Source organism: Lutjanus erythropterus, chromosome 14 (assembly GCF_056507025.1).
Source record: "Lutjanus erythropterus isolate fLutEry1 chromosome 14, fLutEry1.hap2, whole genome shotgun sequence".
Taxonomy (NCBI): Eukaryota; Metazoa; Chordata; class Actinopteri; order Lutjaniformes; family Lutjanidae; genus Lutjanus; species Lutjanus erythropterus.
The window spans coordinates 32,971,618-32,991,704 of record NC_139330.1 but is presented as its reverse complement, the minus strand read 5'-3'; the positions used below and the strand labels follow the sequence as shown (position 1 = coordinate 32,991,704).

The 20,087-nt window shown below is 40.4% G+C and overlaps 1 protein-coding gene across 1 annotated transcript in view; it reads left to right on the top strand.

Moving 5' to 3' along the window:
* The window catches only part of arfgef3 (ARFGEF family member 3), an 89,698-nt gene that overhangs the window by 32,399 nt on the left and 37,212 nt on the right, over positions 1-20,087 (top strand). Inside the window, exons 9-18 of the mRNA XM_084736302.1 lie at positions 2,406-2,510; positions 3,629-3,753; positions 5,594-5,841; positions 7,075-7,187; positions 8,181-8,313; positions 9,362-9,972; positions 12,076-12,428; positions 18,161-18,327; positions 18,813-18,978; positions 19,257-19,364. Of these exons, the coding sequence (XP_084592428.1) occupies positions 2,406-2,510; positions 3,629-3,753; positions 5,594-5,841; positions 7,075-7,187; positions 8,181-8,313; positions 9,362-9,972; positions 12,076-12,428; positions 18,161-18,327; positions 18,813-18,978; positions 19,257-19,364 (2,129 nt within the window). The remainder of the gene's footprint in view (positions 1-2,405; positions 2,511-3,628; positions 3,754-5,593; positions 5,842-7,074; positions 7,188-8,180; positions 8,314-9,361; positions 9,973-12,075; positions 12,429-18,160; positions 18,328-18,812; positions 18,979-19,256; positions 19,365-20,087) is intronic.

The window sequence follows — 20,087 nt, the reverse complement described above, 5'->3', positions numbered from 1 at the left end:
TTTTGTCATAAAACTGACCAGCAAATATAATTTGAAGAAATTTCCAAAAAATGACTATTTTACTTCATGGTGCATCACTGAGTTTTCCATAAGTAGATTATCAAATAAAATACTTTAAAGAACTAAAAATTAAACTTTACTCATCTCTTAATGTGATTCCATTTTTCCCGGTTTGTGAAATGATAAGAACAAAACAAAAAAAGCATCTTCAGACCATTTTTTGTGGCGAGACAATGATGGAGCTGAATGTTATGAGGAAGGCAGCAAAAAAGAGATTCAACATGACCTCCAGAGTCATGTGACAAATTAAAACACTGCTGTTATGTTTCTTAGGGTCCTGACACTTTTTTTTACAGTATTGCACTATAATTGATCCTTTGTTGAGCCCCTCCTCCAAACAGCAATTGTCCAATCATAGCTTAGCAACCGTATCCAGAGCTGACAAGCTTTCAGTTTCTCTCCATGTTGAAGGTGTGCAGGAGGCTCTGAGAGGAATGATACTCAGCGTATCATGAGTCTGGACGCTGTCATCTTTTCAGACGTCTCTCAAAAACATGAAACAGGAGCACACATGCAGTGAATAGATTAAACTCTGTCTTCATCTGCTCTTACATAAGCTGCAAACGCATGTCCAGCTCACTAAGACTAGCTGCAGTAACTTTACCTCCAGACAAACTTGTTAGATCCCACTGCATCTGCATTTGTTCTGTGGGGGTTTGAGGAGGAGGATGTGGGCTGATGCAGAGTCAGAGTGGTTCGATGATGATGGATCTCTCTCTGGCTCACTGTCTCAGCTCTAAGCCGAGTTAGCTTAGCTCTTATCCTGGCTCTCTTCTGCAGTTGTGGTCTGGCTGGTCTGGCTGGTCTGGCTGGGTGACCTGTCTCAAGGTCCGCCACACTAATCGAGTCCCTGTGCTTCCTTTTTTACATTACACTTCCGCAGGGTTCTTGTTTTAAAACGTGTCAGGTGGAAACATTAAAACTTATAAAATCTGTTTGTGAGTCATTATTTTAGCCGACAAAATCCACCATGGTCATCTAGAAATGAGATGCTGCTTTTGTTTTCGTCTCTAAAGATTCAAAGACCTCATGTTTCAAATTTCGATGTTAAATCTGCCACCGTTATCACTGTGAACTGTATGGAAAGTTTGGCAGGCTTAGCAACAGTAACTAAGGAGGGCGGGGCTTAGCAAAGGGTAATTGAAGATGTATTGTGATGTGAGTGTAAAGGGCCATAAATGGTTATGTTTCCCAGAGGCAACACCATACCTTAATATTTAGGTGATTTATTTAGAATTCATCTTCAGGCTCGTCAGTGTCACAGATCTCCCAGGAATCTTAGTTATCCCACAGGAAATTAACTATAATTGGTTAAAAAAAACCCAGAACAGAAACAAAAAGCTGTTCTATTAAAGACGTGTTAACAGACTGTGTTAGTTAGCTGATGCACTGGGAACAATAATGAACAATCTGCTCTGACTAACTCTCATCTCCACCACAGATCACTCTTACTTCTGATTAGTCTTAATGCTTTTTTAATCAATCAATCAATCAATCAATCAATCAATCAATCAATCAATCAATCAATCAATCAATCAGACTTTATTTGTATGGCACTTTTCATACAAACCAGCAAAATGTAACAAAGTGCTTCATACAGTAAAACTCAGTAAAAACTCAAAATAAAAAGATGAGTTGAATAAATATTAAAAAAATCTAAACAGTGGCTAAAAAGTATATGAACAGTAAATTGTTAAGAGGAAAACAATCCAAAAAATATAAATAGATATAAATAAAATGACAACAAACAGACTAAATCTATAAATAGATAGATGAATAGTTGGGCTGCACAATTAATCACAATATCATTGAAATCGCAGTATCGCCAACAGCAATATCCAGATTGCAGAACCAGAGACAAAATGCAATTTTTTAGAAAAATTAAAAATGTGTTTTTTCAATTAAAATGAAAATTGTGATGATCATGTGATCATATCACATATTGCAATCACAATTTCAGTCCTAATAATCACAATCTGACGTTTTTTAATCGTATCTTTGCTCATTTTGACACAGCAGTCAGGTTCAACTTGGCACACAGCTGTGTGTTAAACCCCGCACAAACTGCAGATTAGCTGAACAAATTTTAAGCTGCAGTGACAGAAAACACATGCTGACACAGCAGCAGCCCTGCAGTTACTGTGCACAGGCTTATCATTAATGTGTGTGAAGACCAAGTACAAACAGCCAAGGGTTTACTTTGACCTGCTTATTGAATCAAAACATGATTAAACATCGTTAGCAAAGACTCCTGATGAGACTGGACTCTTTTTACAAAGCTGGATCTTTTCAGAGGCTGTCTGACTCCTGTTATTACTAAACATGTGTGTTTTTTCACCTCGCAGTGGTAACCAGCTCCTGCAGCTCCTCTACCTTGAGTGCATCCTCTCCATGCTCAGCAGCTGTCCACCCACGATGCACCTGTCCAGAGGTTTCACCGACCTTGTATGGTAAGACATGTAACACTTCTGTAGTCCCCCATGAGTTGCACTCCAAATAAAGCAACAGCAGCAGCTGTTTTAGACAAAGTTCTGATTTGCTGTTTGATTGAGGAGTGGAAAAAGTCACACCTGAGATTCTAAAATGAGGCTCCCACGAGAAGCTGCCAAAAAAAAAAAAAAGTGACTAGAGTGTCTGTGGCTCTGTTCACATGCATCCTGAGGGATCTGATCACAAGAAGGGGCTCTAAGCACGGGTCTGAACACACTCAGGACACGTCTGAGAGACGATCGCTCAGACGACATTCAGAGGTGACCACATTCTTTTAGCAGTGTGAACGCAAATGTGTCCTGGGCCACATTGAAAGACATGACATCCTGTAAATCCATCATTTGTTCCACTGTAATACAAATTTCTATCAGTGTTCGGGCTCTCTTGCTTGCAGTGGATGTTTGTTTAGTAACCCCAGACTCCACTAAAAAATTGCACTATTTTGAGAGTTGTTGAGGAAGAAGAAACATTATAATCTCTGTGAAACCTTGTCTATGAAAAATTCTTAATTATTCGGCAAGTATTATACGGTAATTTAATGTCTTTCTTTGTGGAAAAAACATTGTGTCCATTTGTCCCAGCAGGCCGTGGTTAAAAGGAGCAGTGCATTTTGTGATGAATTCTTTTTTCTTTTGCATGCGGGTGAGGATAGTCACACTATAACTATTTGGCCATTTACACCCAGCCGCCTAGTTTAGCTATAGTCAGTGTGGCTATTTACACTCCGGGTGCAAATAGCATTGTTGTCTACTGACACCTGGATACTAACAGCACCTACCAAAAAAAGGTTCATACAAAAAAAGAACTGATTACAAATATGCAACTGTACCAATTAATTTAGTTTTTTAAAGCAGAAATCTAAAAACAGATGTTAAAAAGAAGTTTGAAGACTCTGACTCTCGTGTCAGTGACCTAATTTAAAATATAAGCGATGCTTTACCTGACATTTTTGGAGCTATTTGTCCAGTTATTGATAATTTGAGATGTTTGGTTAGTGGTCAGTTTTATGTAATGCTTCCTTTTTTTACTTATTATAATGTACTGTATCTAATGTGTTCATAATCCTTCCTTTTCCCAGGAAGCAGCTGTGTCCGTCCCTCGTGGCGATCATGGGAAACCCTGTCAACGATAAGACCATCGCCTCCCACCACGGCTACACCGGGGCACCAGAGCGAGAGCGTCTCTCGGACAGACTCAGTCTAGGTAACTGGATTTACTAGAGGAAAGTTTTGCGCTTACACTAAAAAAAAGCGAGGGTTACTGTAGTTTGAGCCATTTGCAGTTAAAAGTCTCCAGACATCAAGACAGAAACAACGTTTTACACTAACAGTTTGTGTTTAATATGCAGTTGTAAAAGCTGCCAACAGCTTTCCATAAACTGCTGCTGAGCAGAGAGCAGACAGTTGTCTTCAGTGTTTGACAAAACAGATTAAGAATTACACTGATTGCACAGACAGGGGACGTCTTCATTAGACACGCTGTTTTGGAAAACACTGGCAGTGACTTGATGATTACACAATTAATATTAAAAAGTCCACTGAAAAGACATTTTCTGTGTACCCCTCACAGACGTTTATGTACGGTACAGTATTAGAGCCAGACAAAAAGATGATGAAAGGTGGACGACTGCTTTTTATTTTGCATGTCAGGAATAAAGTTAAAATGTAAAATATAAAGCTGAATTTTCAGTATTAATGCCAGCCATAAGAAAGATGAATTACTATTATTATATCTTTGCGTTTTGGGAAAAGCTGAAGTGTTGAAAATAAAGTTGAAATGTCATTTCTCTCCTTCTTTCTCTTCTCTTCTTTATTCTTTTTTCTTCATCCTGTTTTTTTTTCCTGATACCTGGCCCTAATACTCTTCTATATTGGTGGTCTTAAAAATAGAATGAATGAATGAATGAATTATCTTTACTTGGATTCGCTTTTTACAGCAGAGACATCTCTAAGCTCTCATCTCTAATGAAGGCTTGTATAGTTTACATTTTAAAATGCTTTTGTATTTTTTGCCTTTGATCAGTCATGCAAACTAATGTCAGATGCTCCAGATGAAAAAAAAAACAGAAAATATGATGTCATTGAACTTATTGCAGCACTATATATATGATCTAGTATATATGTTTTTCCACAATTATTCTAAAATGTTTAGTTAATGAGTCATCTTGTGTGTAACAAAGTGAATGTAAAATGACTTTTGTCTGTGTTCTTGTCAATGTAATGGGTCATTTGGCTTGTGGAGCTTAACTTGCACAAAAATACATGTGAAAAATTCAGCACCGGTATCTTTTTCTATAATACTCGCCCCCGTTCCTCAAGATAAAGCACAGACCTTGTTGTGAGCAGTTTCATGTAGGAACTACTTTCTTTTAGATTCTACTGCAGGGAGAAAATAGTTTCTATGTGCAACAGCTCACAACAAGGTCTGTGGGTTATCTTGAGTAACTGGTTCATGATTTCTGGAAAACTGTTGAATTAAATTTATTCATTTGGCTTTTTGAGCACCATAAGACAAGTGCCATTTATTTACACTATACTGGAGAGAAGGCAGATGTCTCTTTGCCAGTATCTCCAAAAGTCCTCTTAGCTTCCTCCATCAGTGGAGGAGCCTCGTTATCATGTCTGCTTGGCTGGCTCTGGTTCTGGTCTGAAAGTGTCCTCCTCCTCGTGGTCCAAAGCTCCTGTGCTAGTGATGTAAACACCAGTGTTGTCCTGTTGCTCTGAGCTCCAATTACAGTCAGTACAGCTGAGCTAACTAGCTAACACAGCTGCATTTAGTGGCACTTTACTAAATGCGTGCATTTATGTACTTTTGATTTTGTGATGAACTGTCCCTTCCATAGAAGGTGGACTTATTACAATATACAGTAATTAAAATCAGTGTATTGGCATTAGAATTTGCCTGAGACCACCAGATGCCCCTAGCTGGCTACTGTTTCCTGTTGTTGTTATAATAAACTTTCTCGTCACAGATAAAGACAGGTGAAGCTGATTTTAGATTTCAGTGGTCCAGCTTCACGTCCGTCCTTGTCTTCTTCTGTCAGGGATCAGCCAGGAGGTGGACTCCTCTGGTGGAGCCGTGTCCGATCAGGGCAGGGGTTCCGGCTGCTCCTCCAGCGCCCCCGCCAGGATTGCGCCGGTGGTGCGGACCGTGTGTTACATCGCGGCGGAGCTGGTGCGTCTGGTGAGCTGCGTGGAGTCGATGAAACCGGTGCTGCAGTCACTGTACCACAGGATCCTGCTGTACCCGCCCCCTCAGCACCGCACCGAGGCCATCCGCATCATGAAGGAGGTGGGAGGAGGAGACCTTTAACTGACCTTAATGCTGTAACTTTACTGATCGATTTTCTACCATCAGGCAGCCATTGATTTACTCTCCACTCAATTATATGTCAGTAATTCATCATAGCTGATCTTCAGTCGGCAACGGTGTTTAAGTGGACACACACAAATACACTCCTAGAAATAAGGGTTCCGAAAGAGTTCTTCTTGAAGGGCTGAGGTTCTACCCAGAACCATTTGCTCTTGAAAAAGGTTCTTTTGTAGGAGTTGCTTTAAGAGCCCTTATCATCCAAAGAACCTTTGTTGAAGTTCTTCAAGGATTGTTTAAATCCTTGCGGAAATCTTTTGTCAAGAGTCCTTTTAATTTTAGTATATAAGCGTTCTCAGAAGAACCCCCCTGGATTGATTCTAGATAAAAACCCTTGGGATATTAAAGGGCTCACAGTAGAACCCCTCTGGCTAGGTTCTAAGTTTAAACCCTTGTAATATAAATAGGTTCTCTGTAGAACTGTGTGTTGTACGTAAAACTCTTGGAAAATAAAATTGTTCTGGGTATAATCTCCTGGGTGGGTTCAAGGTAAAACCCCCATAATATAAAAGTATTCTTGATAGAACCTCGTGGGTGGATTCTGGGTAAAACTCTTGGAATCTAAAACGGTTCTCAGCAGCACCTCACTGGGTGACTTCTAGATAAAAGCTTTGAAGTCTAAAAAGGTTCCAGGTAGAATCGACTTGGTGGGTTTTACATAAAACCCTTGGATATAAAAAAGTTCTCAGCAGAACCTCCTGGATGGCTCCTAGATAAAACCCTTGGAATCTAAAAAGATTCCTGGTAGAACGCTGTGTGTGTGATCCAGATGGAGCCCTTGGAATATGAAAAGGTTCTCCGTCTCTCCGTTCTCTGTCGAACCCACTGACTGTGTGTGTTTTAGATAAAACTGTTGGAATATAAAGGGGTTCTTGATAGAACCTCATAGTGGGTTCAAGATGAAATCCTTTGAAACAGGTTCTGTGGGAACACACTGAAGAATGCTTTGTGGTTCTAGTTAGCACCTTTATTTCTAAGACTGTACAAAGGACTCATTCATGTGATGACAGTGAGATGTTATAACATGATAATGACACGTTTTTTCAGAAATGAGACAATAAATGAATGTGGAGTGCATATAGCAGTAACTTTCTCCGTGTGTGTGTGTGTGTGTGTGTGTGTGTGTGTGTGTGTGTGTGTGTGTGTGTGTGTTAGATCCTGGGCAGTCCCCAGCGGCTGTATGACCTGGCCGGTCCGTGCGTGGCTGAGCCTGAAACCAGGAAGCGCTCCTTCTCAAAGAGGAAGTCTCACCTGGACCTGCTGAAGCTGTTAGTCCTCTTTCTTCTTTGTTTGAGTTGTTGGAAACTTTAAGTAGCAGAATTTATGGTCTTCAATTCATCATGTTATAATGTTAAAATTATGTCTAATTGTAGCTTTTTTTCCTTATAATATACAGTATAATTCGGTCCTTTATAATTAATTTGGTAATCTGATAATAAAGAGCACAGATTATGATCGCAGTGTATTAAAGCAGCATTATGTAAGACTTGGGATTTTTTTAATGCAATTCTCTTACACTGTTGTAAATATAGGCAGCTGTGCACAGCTCACCACCAGATCTCACATGATTTCGTATGATCTCACATGCATTTGTTATTATTCCATTACTTATGACCAAAAAGTAGCGAGCTGACGACTTTCGAACACAGTCAAACATCGAGCAAGGGCAGAGGTTCTCACCAACAACTTAAAAGACAGTCTGACATTTACTGTCCTTGTCTGGCTGCCTGTTGCTTGGTCTCTCTTTTTCTCTTCTTACCTTCTTCCATTAATGGAGGAACCTGGTTACGATGCCGGCTTAGGTTCAGCTCTGGCTCATCTGTCTGGCATCACTTCCTGTCAGGATTTCCCTCCTTGTCCTGAGCCTGAAAACTTGCTCCTCACAGTCAAAACTTCCTGAGCCAGTGATGTAAACATCAGCACTTCCCTGGTGCTCTGAGCTCCACATCTGGGCACAGCTGCTTTTAGTAGCAGTTTACTGTCCATTAGGAAACTGAGTTTTTTTTTTTTCATAAAATATGATCCAGTTTCACCAAAATCAGTCACATTAGTTGATCGTTGACCCTATTCCAAGTCAGTGTAGCATCCAAATGATTTTGAATTTCTTATTTTAAAGTAGAACAGTTGCATAATGCTGCTTTAAATGTCTTTAACTGGATAATTAATTAGAATAATTTGAATCCTCACTCACTCATTTTCGCTGAATATAAGCAAAGCAGTGAAGGTAAAATGTATGTTTGTGTTTGTGTTTCCTTCTGAAGAGTGATGGACGGGATGACAGAGGCCTGCATGAAGGGAGGCATCGAGGCGTGTTACTCTTCGGTCTCCTGCGCCTGCGCTCTCCTCGGGGCGCTGGACGAGCTGTCGCAGGGCCGCGGCATCCAGCCTGAGCAGGTACGTCACTGAGACAGGAAGGCTGCATCACACCAACAAGGATTAAAACCTGGCTTAACTTGACATTATGTTGCAGCACACTTTAAAATGATCTTAAAATTAGGAAAGATTAAACCTCTCTTTAAGCCTCAGTTTAGTTTTTACTCTAAACCAAGAATAGACCTTACTCTGTTGCGCCAAAACTTTAACTCCGATTTAAAACCTGATTCAGTATTAACTTTAAACTTGAAGAGATGCTTCTCTTCTTTCTTTCACCCCAGCTGATCCATTCAAACAGTCTGACAGACGTAATGGATTTCTTTTTTCCTGACTGTGCTGTTGTTATTGCCTATTATTTGGCCATACTGCTCTTTCAATTCAGTCATTCAGTCAGCTAAAAGGCTAGCTAACCTTTTAGCTAGCCAGCAAACATTGTAATGTTCAGTTAATGTTGTAGCTCTCTAGCAAACAATGTAACGTTTTGTTAACTTTTTAGTGAGATATGAAAATGCAACTGTTTGTTAAATTTTAAGCAAGCTAGCAAAGAGGTTTTTAGCTAACCAACAAGCAGTGTAACAGTTTCTTGACTTTTTAGTTAGCTAGCAAACAATGTAACATTTTAACTTTTTAACTAGCTGGTAAACATTTTAACATTTTGTAAACTTTTTAAATTTAAATGTATTTTCAAATGTATTTTTATTTATGTTTTTGTCTTAATTTAGGCCAGGAAGCATCTCCATACTTTAATTTCATTTTACATCAGTAAACTTGGATTTATTAAACAGAGATTAGTTTTTAATTGTGCAACAGAGCTCTGCTTAATTTTAAATCAGCTTTACTCATTTTAAACCTAGATTTGCTGAACTCTGATTAGACCTATCTTACATTAAATTAATCTTGATGGGGTAATCCAGTCTAATAGAGGCATTCCAGTGAATCAGTATTGCATTTAAAATAAATAAATGAATTGTAAGACCTGACATAAACAGATTAAACAGAATTGAAGAAATTATGTCAAGAATTAGTGAATTTATAAGTATGAAACAGTAACATAGTGGTTGTTTCTTAGGCTCGGCTTCTCCTCAGACGATTGGACGATCTGAAAGACGGGACAGAGTCGACGCGTGAGTCCATGGAGATCAACGAGGCGGACTTCAGGTGGCAGAGACACATCCTGTCCTCTGAACAGCCTCCCTATGACCCCAGTTCCTCTTCCTCCAACGTGGCCTCCACCGGCGCCACAGAGCGCAGCCCTGACATCAGCATCAGCATCACCACTGAAACGGGCCAGACCACCCTGGACCTGGAGGTGGGAGAGCTCGGGCTGGGTCACACCACTCCTGAGGAGTGCGCGGAGGACGTGCGCCTCCCCTCGCCCTCGTCCGGCGGCGGCCAGGAGGTGCCCAAACGTGAGCCGAGCATGGAGCCGTGTCAGGTGATCCAGCGGGAGGAGGGAAGAGGTGTGGTGCAGGTGGAGGGAAGAGGAGAGAAAGGAAGAGCAGTGGGAGGTGGAGGTGGAGGAGGAGGAGGAGGAGGAGAGAGAGGAGGTGTGGTCCCTCCAGATGTAGTGCAGCGAAGTCACGCCCTCGTCTACCCTGACATCACCAACTTCCTGTCTGTGGAGTCCAGGACAAGGTCACACCATGGAGGAGGGTCACGATACAGCGAGAGCAACTTCAGGTACTCGTGTGCGTGTGTGTGTGTGTGTGTGTGTGTGTGTGTGTGTGTGTGTGTGTGTGTGCATGAGTGTTTGTATGAAAAAGCTGAATTGAAAGTACTTTATTTCAGTACCCTTTCATGATCTGACTTTGGTGTCATTTGGTTGAAGTATTTAGTTGAAGCTGGTCAGGCCTGAATGCAAAATTCTTAGCCTTTACAGTCTTTAAAGGGACAGGTCACCCAAAAATCAAAAATACATAATTTTCCTCTGGCTTGTAGTGCTATTTATCCATCTTTCTAGTAATAAAGAAAGTAGTTCCTGCATGAAACTGCTCAGAACAAAGTCTGGACTGGATCGTGATTTTTGGAAAGAGACACTGATTTTGAATTTTTCAAATGTATCTTTGTGGTGCTTTGAGCACAGAAAACCAAGTGTTACTTAGTCCCATTATACTGGAGAGAAGGCAGACATCTCTACAGCTGATATCTCCCAAAGTATGCAGCTCACTCCAAAATTGGATAGGATAGGTGGATACATAGCAAAACAGGCCCAGTGAAAAAATACATATTTTTAATTTTTGGTTGAACTGTTCCTTTAACAACACTGTAGTTGCCATGCAAAGATGTTATACAAAAGAGAGAAATTAAAAATGTTGACATTGAAAGTAATCCAGTGTATTGCATAATTGTTATAGAGTTGCATGGTAAGATGATCTCGTATTATAATGTTGCACAGTTCTGAAACAAAGTGTAGTTAAATAGTTAAAGGTACCATGTGTAACATATGGCCATAATTATAACTTAAAAAGTTCAAAAAATGAACTAATAAAAATAACAGATGAGTCGCAAGTGGGAAATTGTGCTTGTCTCGCCAGTTAGAAAGAGACGCTTTGTGCGCATTTATGCACGAGACAAAGCACTGCAGCTTCTTTGATTATTTAATTCTTTTTCTGCTGGAGAGTTTCCTCTGTCCCATCAAGTTACCGTGATATTTGCTGCAGTGACATGCAGCTGGATGCGTAGAAATGAAACTGAAACCAGCCTCATCAGTATAAATCGTCATCAGTACAACACACAATAAAGAAATCACCTGAAAATATCATACCACTCAACATCATTTAAAATGAAATACAGCCTCTGGGGACCGGTAGAGGTGTGGGTTTCTACATTGGAGAAAATAATATATTTGGGTCAAGAGAGCTTTTGAAAGTAGAAAACTTGCCACTTCTCAATACATCTCACCCAAATATATTATTTTCTCCAATGTAGAAACAAAAATCACCCTTGTAATTAGATTAAATAAACCATGCCCAAACTTAAAAAAGCCGTGGCCCAATCTGAAATCTGAAAATCTTTTGTTGCTCACCCAAACCAGTCAGACGTCCTGATCTGACTCTAAATTACCTTGATACAGCAGCTGGTAGATACAGCCATATCTTCTACATTGTCCCTTTAAAATCTAGCAAAACAGTTTGTTTTGTACACATGAACAGTTAAGTCTCATGTAGTCCACACTGTAACACTAGAACACAATTTATTGCCTTGAACATCTGCCATATCCTGATATTGTGATAATAGAGATTAATTAAGATTAATTAAGAAAAGATGACTTTCCTGCCTTACAGGCAGTTATTTCAGAACACTACGGAAACTAACTTTTAGAAGCTTAAAACATAACATATGATATCATCAGATATTCCTTTTTTAGTCTCTCAGTGGGGGAAATTTGCAGTGCTAGATTGCAAGGGGGATAGCAAAATTGAAAGAGCATAAAAAAACCCAATAAATAATGAGTAGGTAAGCAAAGAATATAAATGGGAGGAAATATAAACCTCCTTTGAATCACATTTTCCAACACTATAGTGTGTCACATCATTGCTTTTTGGAGACTGAGAGAGTGCTAAAGGCAGCCTTATCACACAGCATCACAACAACATCAAATCAATCAATCAATCAATCAATCAATCAATCAAGTTGCTGTCCTCAAGCAAGTTCAAATCTGAAACCAACTCGAACCAGTGGATGCCTGGAAAGTAGTAAATTAATCACTTTTTTTTTCAGGTTGCTTTAAAAATGATCAACAGTATAACAATGATCTAACTGTTGTCCCTGTTGGTCCATCAGTATGGAGGAGCAGGACTTGTCTCGGACAGAGTTCGACTCATGTGACCAGTACTCCATGGCTGCTGAGAAGGACTCGGGCCGCTCCGACGTGTCCGACATCGGCTCCGACAACGTGTCGCTGGCCGACGAGGAGCAGCAGACCCCCCGCGACTGCCCGGGCCACCGCTCCCTGCGCACCGCCGCCCTGTCCCTCAAACTGCTCCGCAACCAGGAGGCCGACCAGGAGAGCGCCAGGCTGTTCGTCCAGTCGCTCGCGGCGCTGCTGCCGCGGCTGCTGGGGCTGGCCACCGCCACGGACGTGGACCTGTCGCTGCAGAATTTCTCCTCCACCTTCTGTTCTGGACTGCAGGCTGGTGAGACAGGGAGGGGTCAGGGTGGATTTACTGTGTTGATTTGATGTGTTTAAATTGGGAATTTAGCATAGAGTCTGCTGAGTACTTGCTTTTATTTCGATTAGTTGTTCAGTCTATAAAATGTCAGAAAATGGTGAAAAATCTTGATCACTGTTTCCCAAATGTCATGTTTTGTCCACAACCCAAAGATATGCAGTTCACTGTCGTACAGGAGCAAAGAAACCTTAAAATATTCACATTTAAGAAGCTGAAATCAGAGATTTTTGCCTTTTTTTCTTAAAAAAAATTAGTCAAATCAATTAATTGAATATCAGAATAGTCGGCAATTCATTTATTAATTAATTGTTGCAGCTCTGCTGGTATTAACATGTGTCCTGGGTAATCTGATTACATGTGGACAGCTCTAAGTATGCCAGTTCACACCTGGCATTGTAACACATCTCCAGATGTGTCTCAGTTGACCACTTGTAATCAGATCTCACTTCCCCGCTCTATGTGCAAATAAACACCAGGGTTATTTGTCCATTATTATTCATGAGGCCATTCAATATGTTGATAAGACTATTGGTCTTTTTTTTCTAGACAACAAATAATCAGGGGTGGAAGTAATTAATAAGAAATACTCAAGTTACTGTAATTAAGTAGTTTTTTTTTTACTAGATTTTCAAGTCTGCACTTTTACTTATATTCAAGTATTCCTTACACCATGTAATATGCTTAGTTATTTTCAATTTCATCATAATTGAGTACTAAATACAGGTTGAATTAATATCCAAACATTTCATTTTCATTTTCATTTTTGTAGCCTATAAGGTGATCTGATTGCAAACAGGCCAATGAAAACCAGGACATAGGCCAAAATAGTAAACATGGCAGCAGCCAAGGTTCGGAGTTGTTAATGATTAATCATTAATCAATTAATCAGCATCGAGAACTGAAACAATTAAAAATCGGAGATCCATGTGTTGAATAAGGAAACTGAAAAGTTAAAATGAGGAAAAAATCATGAAGCAAAACAGAAAAAAAATGAAAATGACATAAAAGCAAAAAAACTAAACAAAAAAAAGTGTTTTGCGTCTTTCACATTTTTAACAATTCATTGATTTTTAGCATTTTTAACTATTCGTTAAGGAAAACTGAAGATTTGTGACCCTACTTTGAATAGATGACTGTGACCACTGAGCAGAACAGAGAGGAAGAACAGAAAGAAACCTCTGTGATTAAATGTCTGCTCTATGCTTTAAACATCAATAGTTAAAAAGTAACTAATACTCTGGGTAGTTTTTGAGATGAGTACTCAAGTATTACTCGAGTGTTTTTCTAACATCAGAACTGTTATGTGTATGTAACAGTACTTGTACTTGAGTGCAGATTGTCAGTACTCTTTCCATCACTGTTCTTCAGCTTGGACCAGGACACACTGCTGAAAGAATCTGGTCACATGCAGCTCAAATACCACTGAATGTGGTCTGAGTGATCTGGTCTCAAATGTGTCCTGGTTGTCTTCATACCTGCACTTAGAGCTGTCCACTTGTGTTCACTTGTGTAATACCTCGTCTGAACAGAGCCTCTGTGTGTGTGTGTGTGTGTGTGTGTGTGTGTGTGTGTGAGTGTGTTAGCTAAACAAACACAGGGTATTTGCTGTGGGTGGAGGGATCTGTGCAGCAGCCTCTTCCTGTATTAATCAGCTCTGTCCACAGGAAAGTCTCTGCTGTTGGTTGAGTCCCAAAATGAGACATTAACTGTTTGAACAAGAGTGGAAATCAGATAATTTTTTTTAGCCAAAAGTCAAGAAAAACAAGTTTCTTAGACTTTGTTTCCGCATACTTGTGACTTTTAAAGAATGTCAAAAAATGTGTACTTATTTTGTTGTTTTCAAACAGATGCTTGCAAATGACTTTTAACACTTTGACACCTGGAAAACTCAATGAGACCACAGAATTTAGCCTTACATGGAGCAGTAATACAGAAAATTAATTAACATATTAAAAAAAGGAGGAGGACAGAGGAGAACGAGCTGCGATCATGGTCACATCTAGAATGGAACTGTAGATTTGTGAAACTCTCAGTTTGTACTCGTTCATTGTGCATGTTGCACACATTCATTATCTTTTATGTGACAGCACTGTGGTTAAGATCTGGGGGTGTTTATTGATAAGAAACACCTGTTTAGGGTTGGGGGAAAATGATTACACTTGCAAAATCTTTCAGAGGTCTGGGGTTCCCTTATAGGTATGACATGTGAGCATGGGCACTGATGTATTAAATGACACTGGATCATGTGCACAGGATACAGGATACAGTGTGTGCAAGCAGCTCACACTCAACGTCCCAACTTATTTAGAACTGGGGCTAAAATACCCAATGTCTTTATTTATTTTAAACATGGTGAACGAGAAACAAATCATTAGAATCTATGATATGATATCAGAAACCTACAGATGAATCTGGTGAAGTGCTGGAAGTTAACAAGCCGCCATAGCTGCAGTGGCGTCTCCCTACAGTTTGAGCGTGAATTAATGCAAGCCGTCATAAGAAGTTTGCAGTTTTCTTCTTTTAAACTTACTTTTTATGTAACGTTGCTTTTGACAGCTATGTCTAGGAAGTTGGGAAAAACTGTGCAGCTCGGCTGCTCCAACAGTCATGTTGAACTTCAACTTTGGACGAAAACTGAATGTAAAATACACAGAGATTTACTTCATGAAGAGAGCTGCTGTCTGAGAGCAGAGACTCTGCAGAGATTCACTGAGTGTGCAGAGGACCAGCATGTGTCAGAGTGGATCAAAAATATAAACTGTTCCTGAAAATCTTGAATACCTGAGGAAAAATTTGCATTCATATGTATTTTGAATATAGAGTATATTACACAGTACTTCATCACTTACATGTGGCAGAGATGGTTCGTCTTTTCTCTGCTCCATTATCCATCTCTGCCTGTTGTCACAACCAACTTCTAACTACTGTGTAAGATTTTGAGGAAATTATTATCTCCATCCTAAAAGGTTCCTCTATCAGTCACTGGGCCGCTGTTCAATGTCGTCAATCCAATTATCCATCTGTCACTGTCAGCAAGAAACAGCAGAAGAGAACCCCAGATCTGCAAGATCTCACGAGAGTGAAAACTTTGATCGAAACCATGAAAAATCTTGCGAGAGTTTCGCAGATTTGGGGTTCCAAGCAGCAGACATAGAGAGTGATGGACACGGCGAGCCACCACAGCAATGGTGGCGCCACAAGATGGCAGCTCACACTACGCGATCATTTCGCGATTTCCATGTGCATTTTGTGTTTTGGGATTGAGAAACATCGGGAATACCATTACATGAAAACCTTAAAAAGTGACTTTAGAGTTTACAGAAATACCTCCCTTCACTGCACAACTATATGTTTAACATTTTGAAATAAAGCCATTGGCTGATAAACACACACCTTTTTCTTATTGGCTCTTTTCACATTCACCAACGCTCCTCTGTCATGAATACCAATTTAAAGGACATATTTCTCACCATTAATGTATGATATTAATTTAAGTCACTGGTTGATTGCATGTACACAAGGACTTTAATAAACTGTAAATGTAAATCTGAATGTATAAACTGTACCCACTTCATCACTTTAGAGCAGGAACCATTTAATCTAACGTTTTTGCCTTCGAGGCACGACCCATAATCCATCAGTAAAAACAGCGAGCCTGCTGGGAGTTTTTACATCAGCGGAGCAAAATTACGAATCAAATTAAACTCTCCGGTTAACTGGCTTAATGAATTTGGTCGCGGCTGTAAATCCCCGGAGTGTGTTTCTGATTAGAACACTTGACTTATCATCAGCAGACAGATTAAATCTCACTGTCTCCTCTCACCTTCACACTCATGTCCTCCGTCCTCCCTCTGTCTGTCTCTCCCTCCATGTTTTACTACTTTTCTTTCTTTCTCTCTTTTCCTTTCTTTCTCACTAACATCACACCCTCCTCCTCCTCTACACCTCCATTCACACTCCCCCTCTGTCCTCATTTTTCCATCACTCTCGCTTTCTCTTTTGTTTCGTCCCCTAGTCCCCTGTCCCTCTGTCCCACTCTCCTCTCTATCTCTGTCTGCCTATCCTCTCTCTTTACCTTCATCTCTGTCTCCCTCCCTCTCTCTCATCCTTCTCCCTCTTTTTTCTCTCTCTTTCCTCCTCTCCCCTCTTTACTTCTGTCCCTCTCCTCCCTCTGTCATATTCGATGGGTGAACACTTTATTTGAAGAGATGTGCATAAGACTGTTATTACACTGTCATAACATGTCCTGACACCTATCTTGAACATGAAGGAGTCTTCTTGAATGTTTATGACTGTTGGCATTAAGTGTTATTCAGTCAATTTTGTCATTTATAATTCAAAGTTGACATTCGCAGTGTATATAACAACTAACTTATAACAACTTGACATTTTCCAAGACAAAATGTATTTCTTGTAACAACTTTTCATCAAGCAAGCCAGTAATGTCTTTGTTATAACAAGTTGACATTAACCAAGACAAAGATGTCTTTGTTATAACAACTTGACATTAATCAAGCCAATAATGTATTTGTTATGACAAATTATCAAACTTAAATGTTTTAACATTATGTTAACATTTCATTAAACTGTCATGTGGTTGGTTAGGGCACTGGCCATCATGAGACTGTTATAACCGTGTCATGAATATTTTCCTTGACCTCAAGTAAAGTGGTACTTTTTGGACTTGTCATAATGATGTCATTAAATTTTATTACAATGTAATATGCTGTAGTAACAGTGTCATGAATAATTTCCTGGACCTCAAGTAAAGTGATACCATTTGGACTTGCCGTAATGATGTCATTGAATGTTATAAGGCCAGTTTAACGACAAACTCCAGTACCAGTGTGAATTAGCTTACGGAGTTAGTTGATGGACAGACACTAGCTAGTTTGTATTTGGTTAGCCGTGGAGCTAGCCACCTCATTAGCTGACTACGTGGTTAATATCAAGGTGTCATAACAAAGACAACTCAAACAATGTCAACTTTTGTGTACATAGGTAACCGAATGACGCTTCAGTCATAAAGATTCAGAGAGACTCTGCATGCTTGTGACAGGTGTCACGAAATGGTTCAACAGAGTAACGACAGTCTTATGCACACCCCTTCAAATAAAATGTTACCTCATATTTCCTCCCTCACTCACCGGTTTGGTGTCTCTCACCACCTCTGTCTCCTTCTCTCTGTCCGTTCACCTCTCACCTCTCGTTCTCAGAACAGATCATGTGAGCTTTGTTGTTATGAATGTTGGTGTTTGCCAGAGTTCTCACTCTCTCCTAATATTTTTCCTCCCCTCTTTCCTTTTCTCTTTCTTTGTAATGTAACACAAATATGAACCACATTAGGCAGGGCTTTTGCTTTTGCTTTTGTTGGCCATTTGGGTTAACCTTAATGGCTTTGTGGTCCCCCCTGTCATAAATCTGTAATAAACTCTGTGTTTTGGTGAGGTGCCTATTTATACTTTGAAAGTAGTAATGTAGTATAGAGCTGTGAACAGCAGGGTGGACTTGTTCCAAACTGACTAACAATTTGGATGCTTTTAGGGGGGTGTGGTGCATCATTTCTGATGTTCTCTCTCATGCTGAGGTTTTCTCCTGTTTTTGCTGTTAAATGATGTAAATGTGGCTGAGAGCTGGCAATAAACTGGAAATTTTACAATCCAAAAATCCACCCCTCCTCTTTCTCCTCTCTGCAGGTGGGATCCACTCTCCGGGTTTCGAGACAGGGGACACTCTGAGCTGTCAGTCTCTGATGAACGCGGACGGTCTCTACCTGGTGTCGTACTACGCTCTCCTGCTGAACCTCAAGCTTTGCTGCTGCGACTACTACAGACGGCGAACGCTCGCGCCCGTCCTCAGTCTGGTAAGCAGAGCGCTGTTTCCCCCTCGGGATTAATTTGTGGTTTCCCCCAAAAAATGTGTCTTTTGTTTATGTCTCCTGAAATGACTATGCTGACTTGGATCTGACCGAAATTTGTCAGTGGACAGGTGTTTTCACTTTCCTCCACTTCCCTAAAATCAAACATACACAGCTAGATTTGTTATGTTACTTTGTTTTCGTCTTGCAACGTCTTTTAACTCAGTTTTATCTTGTTACATCTTTTATGTCATTTTCATCTTGTAATGTCTTACGTTGTTTTCATTTCGTTATGTCTGTCATCCATGAAGAGCAGAGAGGAATCATCTCCTCTGTGTATTATTTTCTCCACCATTTAGGTAGAAATTGGTCTTGATGATGGGAATAATTCCCCTCAAATGCATTCAAACTAAACTAACAACAATGTTAAGTTAAGTTGCCTTAAAACTCTACTTGAGTGTGTTGTGGTGGTGTGTTGTGTGTTTTTGCAGAAGGAGTTTGTGCGTCTGATCCAGAGCAGCGGAGTCCTCGTGGTTCTGTCTCAGGCTTGGATCGAGGAGCTCTACCACCAGGTGTTGGAGCGCAACCTGCTGGCCGAAGCTGGGTACTGGGGCTCGCCGGAAGACCACACTCTGCCGCTCATCACCATGCTGACAGGTACGCCTTACTCAAGCTCACGACCTCACGGACTTGGTCTGAAAACTAAAAGTCCTCAAATCAAAGGTCGCACAAACTTTTGACCTAGAAGAGAACAAAAGAATGATTATCAGGGTTTACACAGAATAATCAGACATCAGTGTTTGTCAAACTTTGACTTAACAGACTTGAAATGGCCAGTTCTCAGCTGATAAGACCGCAGACGTCCTCTGTAGTGATCACAATTGACAACTTTTTTATCTCCTTCACCCTCTCCTCTCCCCTCCTCCATCTCTCAGATATCGACGGTCTGGGCAGCAGCGCGATTGGAGGTCAGCTGATCAGGAGGGCGTCCAGCCGATCGCCGCTCAGCTGCGACAAGGCCGGCAGTGACACCGTGACGGCAGGTCAGTCGCTCATTATCAAAAGCCTCATAAAGATGATGGATGGATTGGGTCACCCGTTCATTCATTAGTTCCACATCAATATAATAGCGACATTTTGTGCCATAATGTGATTTATTTTTTCTCCTTCAGCTGTGAAAAGACTGATATTGAGAAAATAATGTGCAGTTAATTCTCTTCAGTCAGCTGTGGCGTTTTATTGCAGGTCAAAGCCTCAAAGATTTTCCATGATTGGAGTGTATTTGGAGAACGTTCAGAGGTGGGGGGGCTTTTCCCTCAGAGCCTCTAAATCTGCCCAGATCAGCCCTTCTACATAATGTAGTGTTCACTCACCCTGAAACTATCTGGACTGCTGCTGTGTTAATCGGGTGAAAACGCTGTGGGCTGAAAGGTGAAAGTGCCGCATGGTCAAGTGCTCCAACCTTTGTTGTTGCATCTGGAAAACTAGAGGATAAAGCAATAGATGAAGACTGGGGTGTTTCATATCCTGCTGCACTGTTGGTCTGTTAAAGGCTATGTGGTGTAACTGCTTGCTGCATTATGGAACAGGAGGTAAACTGAAATATCAGTATATTAATTACCTAACACACAAAATGACACAAAATAATCAGAGCGTTCTGCATCCAAACAGAGACTGAAACCTGCCAACATCCAGCAATAAAAATCTGATGGATATAAAACACATTGCAATTCCACTTCCAAAAAAGCTGGGACATTGTGTAAAAT